The sequence below is a fragment of the Oncorhynchus nerka genome, linkage group LG15 (genome assembly GCF_034236695.1).
Source record: "Oncorhynchus nerka isolate Pitt River linkage group LG15, Oner_Uvic_2.0, whole genome shotgun sequence".
Lineage (NCBI taxonomy): Eukaryota > Metazoa > Chordata > Actinopteri > Salmoniformes > Salmonidae > Oncorhynchus > Oncorhynchus nerka.
In genome coordinates this window covers 80,598,487-80,614,627 of record NC_088410.1, presented here as the reverse complement: position 1 = coordinate 80,614,627, position 16,141 = coordinate 80,598,487, and the positions used below count along the sequence as shown (strand labels likewise).

At 41.7% G+C, this 16,141-nt stretch overlaps 1 protein-coding gene across 2 annotated transcripts; it reads right to left on the bottom strand.

The window, feature by feature from the left end:
* Positions 1-2,161: 2,161 nt before the first annotated feature.
* On the bottom strand, positions 2,162-7,959 carry cxxc1b (CXXC finger protein 1b). Of its 2 annotated transcripts, none has more exons than XM_029683742.1 (14): positions 7,854-7,959; positions 6,747-6,859; positions 6,529-6,629; positions 6,296-6,438; positions 6,023-6,178; positions 5,775-5,921; positions 5,481-5,588; positions 5,093-5,271; positions 4,810-5,017; positions 4,531-4,641; positions 4,094-4,143; positions 3,889-3,985; positions 3,613-3,765; positions 2,162-3,306 (listed from the first exon to the last, which is right to left on the bottom strand). In XM_029683742.1, the coding sequence occupies exons 1-14, from the start codon at positions 7,854-7,856 to the stop codon at positions 3,160-3,162; spliced, it is 1,716 nt and encodes a 571-aa protein (XP_029539602.1). In that variant the 5' UTR covers positions 7,857-7,959; the 3' UTR covers positions 2,162-3,159. The 2 variants fall into 2 exon arrangements, with proteins under 2 accessions (XP_029539602.1, XP_029539603.1); XM_029683743.2 differs by lacking the exon at positions 7,854-7,959 and adding an exon at positions 7,293-7,823.
* Between the last annotated feature and the right edge of the window lie 8,182 nt (positions 7,960-16,141).

Here is a 16,141-nt window from a genome sequence, read left to right as displayed (position 1 = left end):
TGCCAAACAGGTGCTGTATAGATTACAATATAATTTTTCTGACTGTTTGGAACAATGTAAACAACACTCAATAAATAAGCGTATAGGAGAGTCTGTTGTAATGTTGTTGTTTTTTGTTAAGCCTTTATTACAGCAAAGACTAAAAATAGTAGCATTCATCTGTGAATGCAATATCCGAAATGGAATGGTTTATTTATTGTTTAAGATAATTATTCAACACTTGCTTTATTTTATTTTAAAACTAAAATGCTTGTTTGCATTTCAAATCATGAATGACTCATATGCTGTGTGATGATATGAAAGAATGAATGATTGATACAGTAGCCCATATAAGTATTGAAATATAGGCCTACGTAAGTTACGGTATTAAGACTAAACAGGATGCACTCCGACATGCTAACCAGACCGCTCACGTGTGTACATGCCATCGCGCGCATGTTGATTTTGTCCTCCCACACCAGACCGCTCACGTGTGTACATGCCATCGCGCGCATGTTGATTTTGTCCTCCCACACCAGACGCTCAGGACATGCAGGTTGAAATATCAAAACAAACTCTGAACCAACTATATTAACTTGGGGACAGGTTGAAAAGCAAACATTTATGGCAACTTAGCTAGCTTGCTGTTGCTAGATAATTTGTCCTTGGATATAAACATTGAGTTATTTTACCTGAAATGCACAAGGTCCTCAACTCCAACAATGAATCCACAGTTAAAAAGGTAAACCGAGTTCGTTTCTAGTAATATCTCCTCCTTCAAGGCCTCCTCTTCTTCAGACTTTATATGGCGGTTGGCAACCAAGTTGAAGGTGCATTACCACTACCAACTGAACTGGAGTGTGGACCTCAGTTCATCTTTCAATCACCCATGTGGGTATATGCTCCTAAAAACCAATAAGAAGATAGATGGGAGAGGCAGGACTTGCACCGCGTCAAGTGTCACCAATCGAACAAAGTTCTATTTTAACACCTGGCTATGCATACGTTCGTTGACGCGCACGAGCAGTATGGGTGCAATGATTAAATAATGTGAGTGTACATTTATTTTGCAACACAAGAGGTGTGGCCAACATGTTAGGCCTACAGCTTAATGGTAGTTATATAATGCTGCTATACTAAGCCTACTAATGATAATGACATTACTTATGATCATAGATTGTGGGGGCTGTTTTGTTAGACTTCAGTGCAGCTTTTGACATTATTGATCATAGTCTGCTGCTGGAAAAACGTATGTGTTATGGCTTTAAACCCTCTGCTATTGTGAATAAAGAGTTACCTGTCTAACAGAACACAAGAGGGTTTGAGTAAAGCCAGTGTGTCAATCAATGTATGTGGATGATTCAACATTATACACCTCAGCTACTACAGCGACTGAAATGACTACAACTCTTACAGAGCTGCAGTTAGTTTCAGAGTGGGTGGCAAGGAATTAGTTAGTCCTAAATATTCCAAAAACTCAAATCATTGTATTTGGTACAAATCATTCAGTTAACCTGAATCTCGTAATGAATGTGGAAATTGAGCAAGTTGATGTGACTAAACTGCTTGGAGTAACCCTAGATTGTAAACTGTCATAGTCAAAACATATTGTTACAACAGTAGCTAAGGTGGGGAGAGGTCTGTCCATAATAAAGCGATGCTCTGCCTAAACAGCACTATCAACAAAGCAGGTTTTATGGGTCCTAGTTTTGTCACACCTAGACTACTGTTCAGTCGTGTAGTCAGGTGCCACAATGAGGGACTTAGGAAAATTGCAATTGGCTCAGAACAGGGCAGCAAGGCCGGCCTCTGGATGTACACAGAGAGCTAACAATAATATGCATGTCAATCTGCTGGCTCAAAGTGGAGAGATTGACTTCATCACTACTTGTATTTGTGAAATACACTGAATGCACTGTGCTGTCTGTTTGAACTACTGGCTCACAGCTCGGACACCCATGCATACCCCACAAGACATGCCACCAGAGGTCTCTTCAGTCCCCAAATCCAGAACAGACTACGAGAGGCTTAAAGTACTGCATAGACCCCTGACTACATGGAACTCTATTCCACATCAAGCAACTCATGCAAGCAGTCAAATTTGATTTAAAAAACACACCTTACGGAACAGCGTTATATTATTTGACCATTTGGAAGTGTTAACACAAATAATACCAGAGGCTGAAAAGTGTAAAGCCTTTATTACAGCAAAGCAAAGATTAAAAACAGCTGAATTTGTAAAATTGTTTACTTGACATGTAATTGTGAGGCTTGGTGCTCACTGAATCAGTAGGCTATTAAACACTCAAACAGGCAACAGAAGCAGGATCTGTTTTTATTTTTGTAGATATATGAAGCCAGGCATATTCAACAGATAGACTGTTGAGCAGACCTAATTAAGTTGGGGTTCCCTTTCTTTCCCCTCACTTTTCTTAGACAATAAGCCAAGGGCTGTTCTCATCTCATTCTGCTGCTGCCTCCACTGTATTTTTCTCAACACCAGTATGCTGGTTGACTCTGCTATTATGCACATAGCAACATGGTCTAGGAAAAGGTGCCAATTCAAGAGCACATTGACATTTTTCTGAACCGTGAACAGCGCCACTATCCAACACTAGAAAAAGCGCATTTGTTTAATATTATAATTGCTATTAGCGTTGCACCATTGTTCTTATGTAATATAACCAAATAGAATTTCAGTAGCACATTTCATGGACTGTGCCATCCCCACGTCCTCCACAATGGAGCAGTCCACTCAGACGTGTACAAGACACCGGTCTGATTCGTGCCCCATGAATTTTTTTGTTGTTGCTACTGCTCGACTAATTCAATCTACCAAACAAACAATTGACCAGTCAACTAAATGGGGTCAGCTATACCATAATGTGAGTGCATGCACACACGCAGATTCTACAGCACAGATGGCTTGACCAAGGTTTTTCCATTTGCAGGAGAGCTTGATCACAGTCTTTATTTTTGGACTATAATTAGCAAGATACCAGAAGTGACAAGACCTCAATAGTGCTGGACACAATGAAAATATTAATTTACCATTCAAATATTCAGTTTTTCAACATCAGCAAAGGTCTTAAAATCAAAAGTCTCTACAAAAAGATACTATAAATCTCTAACAAAGATGTACGAAAATGCCACTCAGAAATAACATGAAGATGCAGCCGGCTATCTGTCCTTGTTGCAACGGAGATCCGTTGTCAGGGGGTCGTGCTGAATGGTTTGGTGCAGCATGAGAGCAAGTAGACCTGCCCTGTTTGTCATAGCAGTCCTGACGTTGCGCTCCTGCTCAAAGAGCTCATCCAGCTTGTACCACTGTTTACAAAGACATTTTGGGAGAAAAGCAAGGAGTAATGATTAAAATAGCAAAAGTCTTTGAAATCAACTGTGTACTCGGTCCTTTAAAATTCCCTTTCATAGATCATATGAACTACTATTTATGAAGGTCAATAATGTTTGTTATAACCAGGGTCTTAGTCAATTGATTTTCATGTTAGCTAAAATCATGATGAACTGGAATTCTGGTTTCTTTCTGATTTGAATCTACAGGAATGCCAATGGAGTTAACCCTGGTGAAGTGGCCCAAAATAATAGATGGATGTGGTGCATTCCACTACTAACCACTCTGACACGCTCCAGGTCCACCTCAGCTCTCCTGAGCTTCTCCCAGTTGTAGTGCTTATTACATTTGCGTTTAGAAACCCTGCAGTATTCGCCTGTTGCCTCAAACACATTACGAACCAGAGGACAGCCGCACACCTCATCCCCTGGGACCTAACCACAACACAAGAGAAGGGCAAGCGAAGCCAAGATTATACATCATAAGTCAAACAGCAGGACAATTAGTGTGCTTTATGGCAAAGTTTTTGGGCATTTGACTCGCCAATCATCACTGACCTTTGGGTCCCTGGAATGTTCTGGGCACAAAACCTGAAGCCTCTTGCAGTAGGTTTTGCTCTGGGGGTTGTACACATCGCAGAAGAGTCTTGTTGCTCTGAGAACAAAAAGTATACAGACTACCGTGGTGAAACAATATGGAAACAGAAAAGAAAGCAACAATTGATCACTTCCAGCAAACCCATTCAAAGTGCTAGACTCTTACCCTTCGATCTTTGTTGGGTACATTGAACCGAAAGATGTCTGGCTCTCATACTGTCAATGCAAAAGAGAGAGAAAACAAGAATGTTATCCGTTTATACTGTGTCCTTTAGGAAGGAGTAAATATCTGCAACTTATATTCGTATTGCTAGTACTCTATATTAAGTTTAATTCTGTACATTTCCTCTCCCATATAGGATGTTGCAGACACTTATCAGCTACTGCACTCTGGATGTATACCACAAACTCACAACCAAGATCAGAGAAGCTAAATAGGAAATCTCCAGTTTACAGCATGCAAGAAAATGGCTGCAGTCTGAAACCCTGTGGCGCTACGCTAACTGAGTTAGAGGGAAGGTGTTGAAGGATACGCGAAAGCATTGTTGGGGTTGACTGATAGGCTGGATAAAAAGAATGTTGGCTCAACATTGACAGGCTCACCTTAGCATAGCATCTCTCCATATGTCGCAGTGCCACCTTTGGGTTGATAGGGTGACTGCAGGACACACAGAAAATCATCAGGTCTGTTTCTTCATTGTCCCCTTCATTCGTCTGAAACGAGAACCAAAAGAAAGACACATCAAAGCAATGTTTCACCCAGGAGGCCGCTGAAAGATTTGAGTGCAGGCTTGAACGGCAAAACATTTCTCTACCCGAGGAACTCTGACCCCACTGGATAAATACCGCAGTGGCCAATAAAAAAATACTGAAGTGACTCACCTCCTCATCCTGCTGGACTACCTGCTGCTTGGCCTTAGCAATGATTCCCTCCAGCTCGTGGAAGCGTTTCTCCATGTCAGTGAGACGCATGCGTGCATTCTGCTGATCCCTTCGGATCCGCTCCAGTTGCTTCTTGCCCTGCTCCTCAGCGATGCAGGGGCTCTGCTGCCACTGCTGGATACGTTGAGGGAGTATCTCATAGAGCCGGCTAGAGACAGAATTTATTTTACATTTGATTTGTTTTCTTACAGTTGCATGTGTGTGTGTTTGTGTGTGTGCTTACTTGGTAGCCAGCTTCATGCCACATTCTTCTGAGCAGTATTTTGAGTTGGCTCGTGCAGCTTCCACACAGCTGGGCCCGAGGCACTGTCGCTGCCCTCCTCCATCCCTGGCATCGCCCCTATCACTGTGCCTGACTTTGTCCTTGTGCTTCTGTTTCTGTTTGTGCCGCCGTGACTCTTTCTGATGTGCATCAACAAAAACAAATCGCAATGCACACATGTAAAATCACTGTTCTTTGATGTATTTTGTCACAACAGTAATATTCCCATGATGCAATAAAAAAAAGTTAAAAGCTTCAAATATTTGGTAGATGTGGACTGCAACTGCATGGATAAAAATTAACAGTAATCATTGTGTGCCTGCAAGATGTAAAAGTAAAGTTTGCTTACTTTCTTGTCAAATTTATTTTCCCGTCTCTTCACATGCTTGACCTTCACAGCTTTCTTTCGCAGGACAGGGCTGAATGGAGGCCCGTCATCCTCATCACTGAGCCATGGCTGGGTTGAACAGAAACAATAAGATAAACATTCAAAATACTTGAAAAAGTGCTATTCAAGCTAAAGAAAAAGTGGATATGGGAGTGTAAGATCAACAGTAGGACAATAATAAGGATCTTTGTATTTTGAATGTGTTTCAAATAGTGCTTGATAGAATCTTCAGACATTTCTCATCTACTGCAATACCATGTTGTCGTCATATCCCGCTGCCTTGTACTTTTCATAGAGTTCTGCCTCACTATCGTAGTCGTCTGAATATCGTCTTCTCCGGTGGTAGGAATTATCCCGCCTTTCACGCAAATTAAACTCTTCATCCTTCACACGCAACATTTTCTGCAGAGAATAAGCAGCATTGTGTCACAGTTTGCAAGACTATACCAGTTCAAAAGATGTAAGCAAAAAAAAGTGATGGCTTAGTCTCATTAGGAACTCACCCTGGCTCGGACGTCACACTGCCTAAATCGACACTTCTGTCTTATTTTGTTGGGACCCCCAAATTTCTTCATGTCCTTGCAGAAGTCGCATGTGGCGCAGTCCTCAGTCCTCAAGCAGGGCTCGCACTCTCCACACATACGAGCAGAGCGCTTAACCTGAGACAAACAAGAGACAAAGATATGTTTGCCAAAAGAATAGTTCCAAAGACACACAATTTTAGATGTACATTGAAGGAAAATGGGGACATAACATTTAGATGTAAAATAACGAACCTTTGATCCACGGCGCCTTTCAGATTTATAATCTGGAGTGCTGTTTTGTCTTTCAAATTTTCTCTCTGGCTCTCTCTGGCCCTCTGCCTCCTTTTCACGGCTCTTCTTTGGACGGTATTTTATCTCCAATGATGGGTTTTTGTCTAATCAAAAGCAACAGACATCATGTAAGGTTGGTAAGCACGTGACTGATACCCATGTGGATGATAGTGAATGGGGAACAAAAACCTCACCTCGGCATCGCAGGCAGTACCACTGCCTGATAGCTTTGGCCATCTTCTCTGTGAGATTGATGCAGTTACCATGAAACCACTCATTACAGTTGTCACAACCACTACAAGAAAAACACAGATATGAGCCCCATGAAATTAAGGTTATGTAACATTTCAAGGTCATGTTATGATTACTTGTGTTGAAGGTGTTGCTGTTATGATCATCTGATTAAACTCACATCATGAAGCAATTGATATCAGGTTTTCGACAAATGCAGTACACTGGTGCATTCTCGCCCTCCATACTGCTCTCAAGCCCTGGTGCAGGCTCAAAGTCTGACACTTCACTGTCCTGGAAGATAATCATCATCATCTAGCCAATCAGACAACCTCCAGCGCCATAACGAATATTCCTTGTATTGGAGGTCGATCCGAGGATCCATTGAAAGCATGGCAGTTTTATTTTCAACCATCCTTTACTTGTCGATACTTTTTTCATTCTCGATTTGTTAGGCACGGTCTTAGACATATGTTTCCATTTGCAGATGGAACTCAGATAACCAGAGAATATTCATTAAAATATTAAATCCACTTTTTGCACGGAGTTCCCTCAGAATTTTAGCTGCCGGATGTCTCGCATACAACCCAAACACAGATGCAACAAGCCATTTCTAACTCGATACAAAATAGTGGATTTAATATTCTCTAGCTTTTGGAGTTACCCGTGGAACTGGACACGCCAGTGCAAGTTTAGCCAAATAAAGGTTGGTTGAAAATAAATGTACCATGATTTCAATGGACTGTCGGCTCGATCTCCAGAGTACAAGCTAGTTACAGTACTTGGGTAACGTTATGCCGCTGGAGGTTCGATCTGATCGGCTAATCATCATTATGTCGAAAACAACTAATCGGATGGCAAACATTAATATCTAAAGTTATTATACTACTGTCTATTCTACGTCGAGTCGGACATACTAGTCTGCCCAAACGATACAATCTATTGTTGGTTAAAAAAATGATTCCGCATTCCAGATGGCAACTTCGCTAGCTATATCTCGCTATTCCAGATGGCAACTTCGCTAGCTATAACATGAGACATAAAACAGATAGCGAATACTTAACTAACAAACGGTAACAAGCTAAAAGTCTGAAAAGAGTCGGCAAGCTGTTGCATTTCCATTGCGACTGGCTAGCAACTGTTAGCTTGCTAAAAGTGTTGGTTAGCATTAGCCGGTTTAGCAAGGCGAAGACACTAATCTAGACAATTGCTATGTTAGGCAACTAACCATGAAATTCACATGAACCAAAACGCATGTATTTGCATTAATTTAGCTAACTAACGGTACCATTTGTGATGTATTTGCAATCCTCGATCAAACTTCAACGATAGTACCTAGCTAAATAACTGCTCAGGGTCGCAATCTGGGTTGACGACGCCGGAAATCAAATAATCGGCTAAACTCGGATGTTGGACCAAACATTCTTCTTCTTTAAAGTTTTATTCTATGCTATCATGGCGGTCCGCAAGCAATCTTTTAATTGCATGCCGCCACCTACTGTGCTGGAATGTACGATTACTAATGATCTGCCCAATTCTGTACGACCATGAAAATAACAAAACAAATAAATCCCCCGAGTCGTATTGGTAACCTTACCAATAAAAGCTATGAAGTCAACTTTATTAATTATCAAAGCGTCCTTTGACACCGCACATTCATGAGCGCAATATTCCCGAAGAGGCCTCAAAACCATGCCAGGGCCAGCAGAAACACCAGCCCTGACATTAGGTCCACTTACTACTGGAGCAGCCATAGCAGCACCATCATTCCAAACTGTAGTTCCACCAATCTGTTTTACAGCCTCTGTATACGATACATCATGACTAATTTTATATATCTGAGCCTCTCTTGCCTCTCTCTGCACCTGGCATCCACCAAATGCAGTTTGGTGGATGTTCCCTCCCACAATTACAACACTTAAACTTCACATTGCTCCCTCATTCACAGTAATCAAGTGCTCCTGCACACTGGGCACGACTTTTCCTTCCTTTAAATTGAACAGCTACACGTCCCTTTCTTGGGCATTTTAAACACTGCAGTGCATATGGGACAAATTCTCAAACATTGAGACTAAGGATTCCTATCTGTAATTCCCCAGGCATAACCTTCTCAAACCTCAGCAGCATTGAGGCTTTAACTTTGACCTTCTTTCCTGCTGATCAACCTTTTGGCCTCCATCACTCTTCCTCCCTTCACATTTTCTTTAATATCATCTATAGGCATAGATATTGGGACCCCAGTGATGACTCCCCTCAACCTAGCATAAGCACCAGGGACATGGCTTTTAATCTTCTTCCCATTAAGCGTTTTCCATTTTCATAATCTTCTCTTGCTGAGCCTGGCTACCACAAAATATTAACAATGAACCATTTCCAATGAACCAAGCTCATTTTTACTTCACTTACCTCTTTCTCTAGGGCATTAGTTATTCAGATAGGGTGTAAGTAAAGCCCTGTGGTTTCATCAAACACTATCACCACTTTCCAGGCCCTGCAGTGCCTAGCTCCACTCCTATTCCCCAGGCGCTCTCTTTTGACGACTTCTGTAACCGTAATAGCCTTGGTTTCATGCATGTTAACATTAGAAGCCTCCTCCCTAAGTTTGTTCTATTCACTGCTTTAGCACACTCTGCCAACCCGGATGTTCTAGCTGTGTCTGAATCCTGGCTTAGGAAGACCACCAAAAATTCTGAAATTTTAATTCCAAACTACAACATTTTCAGACAAGATAGAACTGCAAAAGGGGGCGGTGTTGCAATCTACTGCAAAGATAGCCTGCAGAGTTCTGTCCTACTATCCAGGTCTGTACCCAAACAATTTGAACTTCTACTTTTAAAAATCCACCTCTCTAAAAACAAGTCTCTCACCGTTGCCGCCTGCTATTATAGACCACCCTCTGCCCCCAGCTGTGCTCTGGACACCATATGTGAACTGATTGCCCCCCATCTATCTTCAGACCTCGTGCTGCTAGGCGACCTAAACTGGAACATGCTTAACACCCCAGCCATCCTACAATCTAAACTTGATGCCCTCAATCTCACACAAATGATCAATGAACCTACCAGGTACCTCCCCAAAGCCTTAAACACGGGCACCCTCATAGATATCATCCTAACCAACTTGCCCTCTAAATACACCTCTGCTGTCTTCAACCAAGATCTCAGCGATCACTGCCTCATTGCCTGCATCCGTAATGGGTCAGCGGTCAAACGAGCTCCACTCATCACTGTAAAACGCTCCCTGAAACACTTCAGCGAGCAGGCCTTTCTAATCGACCTTGCCGGGGTATCCTGGAAGGATATTGATCTCATCCCGTCAGTAAAGGATGCCTGGATATTTTTTTTAAATGCCTTCCTAACCATCTTAAATAAACATGCCCCATTCAAGAAATTTAGAACCAGGAACAGATATAGCCCTTGGTTCTCCCCAGACCTGACTGCCCTTAACCAACACAAAAACATCCTATGGCGTTCTGCATTAGCATCGAACAGCCCCCGTGATATGCAGCTGTTCAGGGAAAATAGAAACCATTATACACAGGCAGTTAGAAAAGCCAAGGCTAGCTTTTTCAAGCAGAAATTTGCTTCCTGCAACACTAACTCAAAAAAGTTCTGGGACACTGTAAAGTCCATGGAGAATAAGAACACCTCCTCCCAGCTGCCCACTGTACTGAAGATAGGAAACACTGTCACCACTGATAAATCCACCATAATTGAGAATTTCAATAAGCATTTTTCTACGGCTGGCCATGCTTTCCACCTGGCTACTCCTACCCCGGTCAACAGTACTGCACCCCCAACAGCAACTCGCCCAAGCCTTCCCCATTTCTCCTTCTCCCAAATCCGTTCAGCTGATGTTCTGAAAGAGCTGCAAAATTTGGACCCCTACAAATGAGCCGGGCTAGACAATCTGGACCCTTTCTTTCTAAAATTATCTGCCGAAATTGTTGCCACCCCTATTTACTAGCCTGTTCAACCTCTCTTTCGTGTCGTCTGAGATTCCCAAAGATTGGAAAGCAGCTGCGGTCATCCCCCTCTTCAAAGGGGGGGACACTCTTGACCCAAACTGCTACAGACCTATATCTATCCTACCATGCCTTTCTAAGGTCTTCGAAAGCCAAGTCAACAAACAGATTACCGACCATTTCGAATCTCACCATACCTTCTCTGCTATGCAATCTGGTTTCAGAGTTGGTCATGGGTGCACCTCAGCCACGCTCAAGGTCCTAAATGATATCTTAACCGCCATCGATAAGAAACATTACTGTGCAGCCGTATTCATTGATCTGGCCAAGGCTTTCGACTCTGTCAATCACCACATCCTCATCGGCAGACTCGACAGCCTTGGTTTCTCAAATGATTGCCTCGCCTGGTTCACCAACTTCTCTGATAGAGTTCAGTGTGTCAAATCGGAGGGTCTGCTGTCTGGACCTCTCTATGGGGGTGCCACAGGGTTCAATTCTTGGACCGACTCTCTTCTCTGTATACATCAATGAGGTCGCTCTTGCTGCTGGTGAGTCTCTGATACACCTCTATGCAGACGACACCATTCTGTATACTTCTGGCCCTTCTTTGGACACTGTGTTAACAACCCTCCAGGCAAGCTTCAATGCCATGCAACTCTCCTTCCGTGGCCTCCAATTGCTCTTAAATACAAGTAAAACTAAATGCATGCTTTTCAATCGATCGCTACCTGCACCTACCCGCCTGTCCAACATCACTACTCTGGACGGCTCTGACTTAGATTACGTGGACAACTACAAATACTTAGGTGTCTGGTTAGACTGTAAAATCTCCTTCCAGACCCATATCAAACATCTCCAATCCAAAGTTAAATCTAGAATTGGCTTCCTATTTCGCAACAAAGCATCCTTCACTCATGCTGCCAAACATACCCTTGTAAAACTGACCATCCTACCAATCCTCGACTTTGGCGATGTCATTTACAAAATAGCCTCCAATACCCTACTCAACAAATTGGATGCAGTCTATCACAGTGCAATCCGTTTTTGTCACCAAAGCCCCATATACTACCCACCATTGCGACCTGTACGCTCTCGTTGGCTGGCCCTTGCTTCATACTCGTCGCCAAACCCACTGGCTCCATGTCATCTACAAGACCCTGATAGGTAAAGTCCCCCCTTATCTCAGCTCGCTGGTCACCATAGCATCTCCCACCTGTAGCACACGCTCCAGCAGGTATATCTCTCTAGTCACCCCCAAAACCAATTCTTTCTTTGGCCGCCTCTCCTTCCAGTTCTCTGCTGCCAATGACTGGAACGAACTACAAAAATCTCTGAAACTGGAAACACTTATCTCCCTCACTAGCTTTAAGCACCAACTGTCAGAGCAGCTCACAGATTACTGCACCTGTACATAGCCCACCTATAATTTAGCCCAAACAACTACCTCTTTCCCAACTGTATTTTATTTATTTATTTATTTTGCTCCTTTGCACCCCATTATTTTTATTTCTACTTTGCACATTCTTCCATTGCAAAACTACCATTCCAGTGTTTTACTTGCTATATTGTATTTACTTTGCCACCATGGCCTTTTTGCCTTTACCTCCCTTCTCACCTCATTTGCTCACATCGTATATAGACTTGTTTATACTGTATTATTGACTGTATGTTTGTTTTACTCTATGTGTAACTCTGTGTCGTTGTATCTGTCGAACTGCTTTGCTTTATCTTGGCCAGGTCGCAATTGTAAATGAGAACTTGTTCTCAACTTGCCTACCTGGTTAAATAAAGGTGAAATAAATTTCTTTCTGTATCATGATCTCTCTTCTTCCTATGTCTTTCCACTACCTACCATTCCGGTCCTTGACCATCATCTCCCCGCTCCATATAATCAGAATTGACACCCATATTGTTTGCAGTCCAGCACAGCTGTTGCTTCACCAACTTTTTCTCAATATCCACCATTTCGTCCGCACTACTTGCAGCCATTTCGGGCTCCTCAGCTCCAATAGTCACCAGCAGTCACCTCCTTTCCCAACCGCCGTGCACACTTCGGAATTTTTCTAGCACCAGCCCCAGGAATCCATAAAGCATTTTTACCAAAAGCAATCACTTCTCATGTGAAAACATAGGATATTGCTACACGTAAATAAACATAAAATAACATTAAAAGTTTTAAAAAAGAAAAACAATCCCAAGAATTTACTTTCAAAAGTTAAAGTACATAAAATAAAGGCCAGGGGTTACAGTTGTACAAACCTATGATAGAGTTGTAAGAATACAGAGTTTTTTTTGTTATTGGCTAATTCTAGAGGAGAGTTGATGTAAAGTCACTCTTTTTAACTTAATATGAATTTTCTTTGTTCTTTCTTTGTTCTTTCTTTGTTGTTCCTTTTACATACAGTCCATTATGTACAATTGCACTAAGTATGTGAATAATGCAAGATTTTAAATCCCAGCCATCTTTAAAATGACATTCAGAAGCAAAAGGTTATCAACAGTTGTTTTTAATTCATTAAAAAAAGATTCATTGGAATATACAATTTGAGTGGAATATCACTAATAAAAATAAATAACATTGTAATATAACATTTCATAACAATAACAGTGTTACATTGATGTGGAAACTCTCTTATGCTCTGCTATTGCACTATTGTAATTTGTACATACAGTGCATTTGGAAAGTATTCAGACCTCTTGACATTTTCCACATTTTGTTATGTTACAGCCTTATTCTAAAATTGATCAAATATACTTTTTCCTCATCAATCTACACACAATACCCCATAATGACGAAGCAAAAAACATTTTTTTGATATTTTAGCAAATCTATAAAATAAAATAAACTTAAATATCACATTTACATAAGTATTCAGACACATTACTCAGTACTTTGTTGAAGTACCTTTGGCAGCGATTACAGCCTCGAGTCTCCTTGGGTATGATGCTACAAGCTTGGCACACCTGTATTTTGGGAGTTTCTCACATTCTTTTCTGCAGATCCTTTAAAGCTCTGTCAGGTTAGATGGGAAGCCTCGCTGCACAGCTTTTCTCAGGTCTCTCCAGAGATGTTCGATCGGGTTCAAGTCCGGGCTCTGGCTGGGCCACTCAAGGACATTCAGAGACTTGTCCCAAAGCCACTCCTGTATAATCTTGGCTGTGTGCTTAGGGTCATTGTCCTGTTGGAAGGTGAACCTTCGTGTCAGTCTGAGGTCCTGAGCGTTCTGGAGCAGGTTTTCTTTGAGGATCTGTCTGTACTTTGCTCCGTTCATCTTTCCCTCGATCCTGACATGCCACCACCATGCTTCACCATAGGGACCGTGACAGGTTCTCCAGACGTGACGCTTGGGATTCAGGCCAAAGAGTTCAATCTTGGTTTCTTCAGGCCAGAGAATCTTGTTTCTCATGGTCTGAGATTCTTTAGGTGCCTTTTGGCAATCTCCAAGCGAGCTGTGGCTTACATCTGGCCTCTCTACCATAAAGGCCTGATTGGTAGAGTGCTGCAGAGATGGTTGTCCTTTGAAAGGTTCTCCCATCTTTTTCTATTTAATTTTTATTTAACCTTTATTTAGCCAGGTAGGCCAGTTGAGAACAAGTTCTCATTTACAACTGCGACCTGGCCAAGATAAAGCAAAGCAGTGCGACAAAAACAACAGAGTTACACAAACAAATGTACAGTCAATAACACAATAGAAAAATCGATGTACAGTGTGTGCATAGATTTTCACAGAGGAACTCCAGAGCTCTGTCAGAGTGACCATCGGGTTCTTGGTCACCTCCCTGACCAAGGTCCTTCTCCCCCGATTACTCAGTTTAGCTGGGCGGCCAGCTCTAGGAAGAGTTACTAACTTCTTCCATGTAATAATGATGGAGGCCACTGTGTTCTTTGGGACTTTCAATGCTGTACAAATGTTTGGTACCCTTCCCCAGATGTGTGCCTCGACAATTCCTTCGACTTCATGACTTGGTTTTTGCTCTGACATGCACTGTGAACTGTGGGAACTTATATAGACAGGTGTGTGCCTTTCCAAATCAGGTCCAATCAATTGAATGTACCACAGGTGAACTCCAATCAAGTTGTAGAAACATCTCAAGGATGATCAATGGAAACAGGATGCACCTGAGCTCAATTTTGAGGCTCATAACAAAGAGTCTAAATACTTATGTAAATAATGTATTTCTGTTTTTATTTTGAATACATTTCCAGAAAACGTATAAAAACCTGTTTGCGCTTTGTCATTATGGGGTATTGTGTGTAGATTGATGAGGAAACAACTTAATTAATCAATTTTAGAATAAGGCTGTAACATAACAAAGAATAAGGGGTCTGAATAATTTCCAAATGCACTGTAGGTCACAAATTGTATATTTTTATATTTCTTTATTTAACTAAGCAAGTTAGCTAATAACAAATTATTATTTTACAATGATGGCCTACCCCGGGCCAAACCCTCCCCTAACCCGGAACAATGCTGGGCCGATTGTGCTCCGCCCTATGGGACTCCTGATCACGGCCGGTTGTGATACAGCCCGGTATCGAACCAGTGTCTGTTGTGACGCCTCTAGCACTGAGATGCAGTGCCTTAGACCACTGCGCCCAAATAAAGCTATTCCCAGTAAAATTGTAGCACAACTCATGAGCCCACCTCCTGCACTGCTCACGCCTAATCCTGTGACTGAAAACAGGGGGATGAGTTGCCAATTGTCAAGCTCTCTCTTAAAAACATAGTTAGCTATCTAACTATATGGCATAAAATGCTGTGTAAAATAGCTAAACGGCTATAAAGTAATTGTATCTGTAAATCTATCAGTCACTAGTGGAAACATTTACAACTGCAATTAAGTTATGTTATCTTTTTAATGTATTTTACAATAAGACGATCTGGTAATAAGGTTGCTAGCTAGCACTCCTAGCAGCTTATTCTAACTAGCTAGCTGGCTAGCATTTACTGCCAATGAGGTTACTAAGCTAGCAAGTTATTATAAACTAGCTCTAACTGGGCTGGTCATTGTCTAAATGACAGTTAGAAACACATCCATAATCATAAAGGGGTAACTAGACCGCAGGGGCCAGTTACCCCCAAGTAAGGAGGGAAGAGTTGCCCCCAAAACACTCAACCAACATATTAACGTTAACAAAATATTATCAAAATTTTAACAACAAATTATCAACAAGTGGATTATTTATCTTAAGGCTTTCCTACCTGTATATGTAAAAAATAATTATCGATATACGTTAACTTCATTGGAATATATCTACAACTTTGTCAAAATTTAGATCAACCTACCATAAAATCGTTTTGTTGAAATATCTCCAAAAGTGCAGGTTCACCACTACATTTGCTGCATTTAGGCTCAGCTGGCACATAATTCTCATCCTGTCTACATACACTTGATTCATGACCAAATCATTTACATTAATAACAATGCATGGGTTTGGGCACAAAGGCTCTCACAGGGAATCTCATATAACCCAATTACACGTGAGAAGGGAGAGACTTCATCAAAAAAACAATAGAATGGATGGAGTGGGCTTTCTTCTTCTTTGGGATTGGGTTGGCGGATCGCATCCAAATTTCAAGGTGCATACACCGCCACGTGAAATAGAGTCC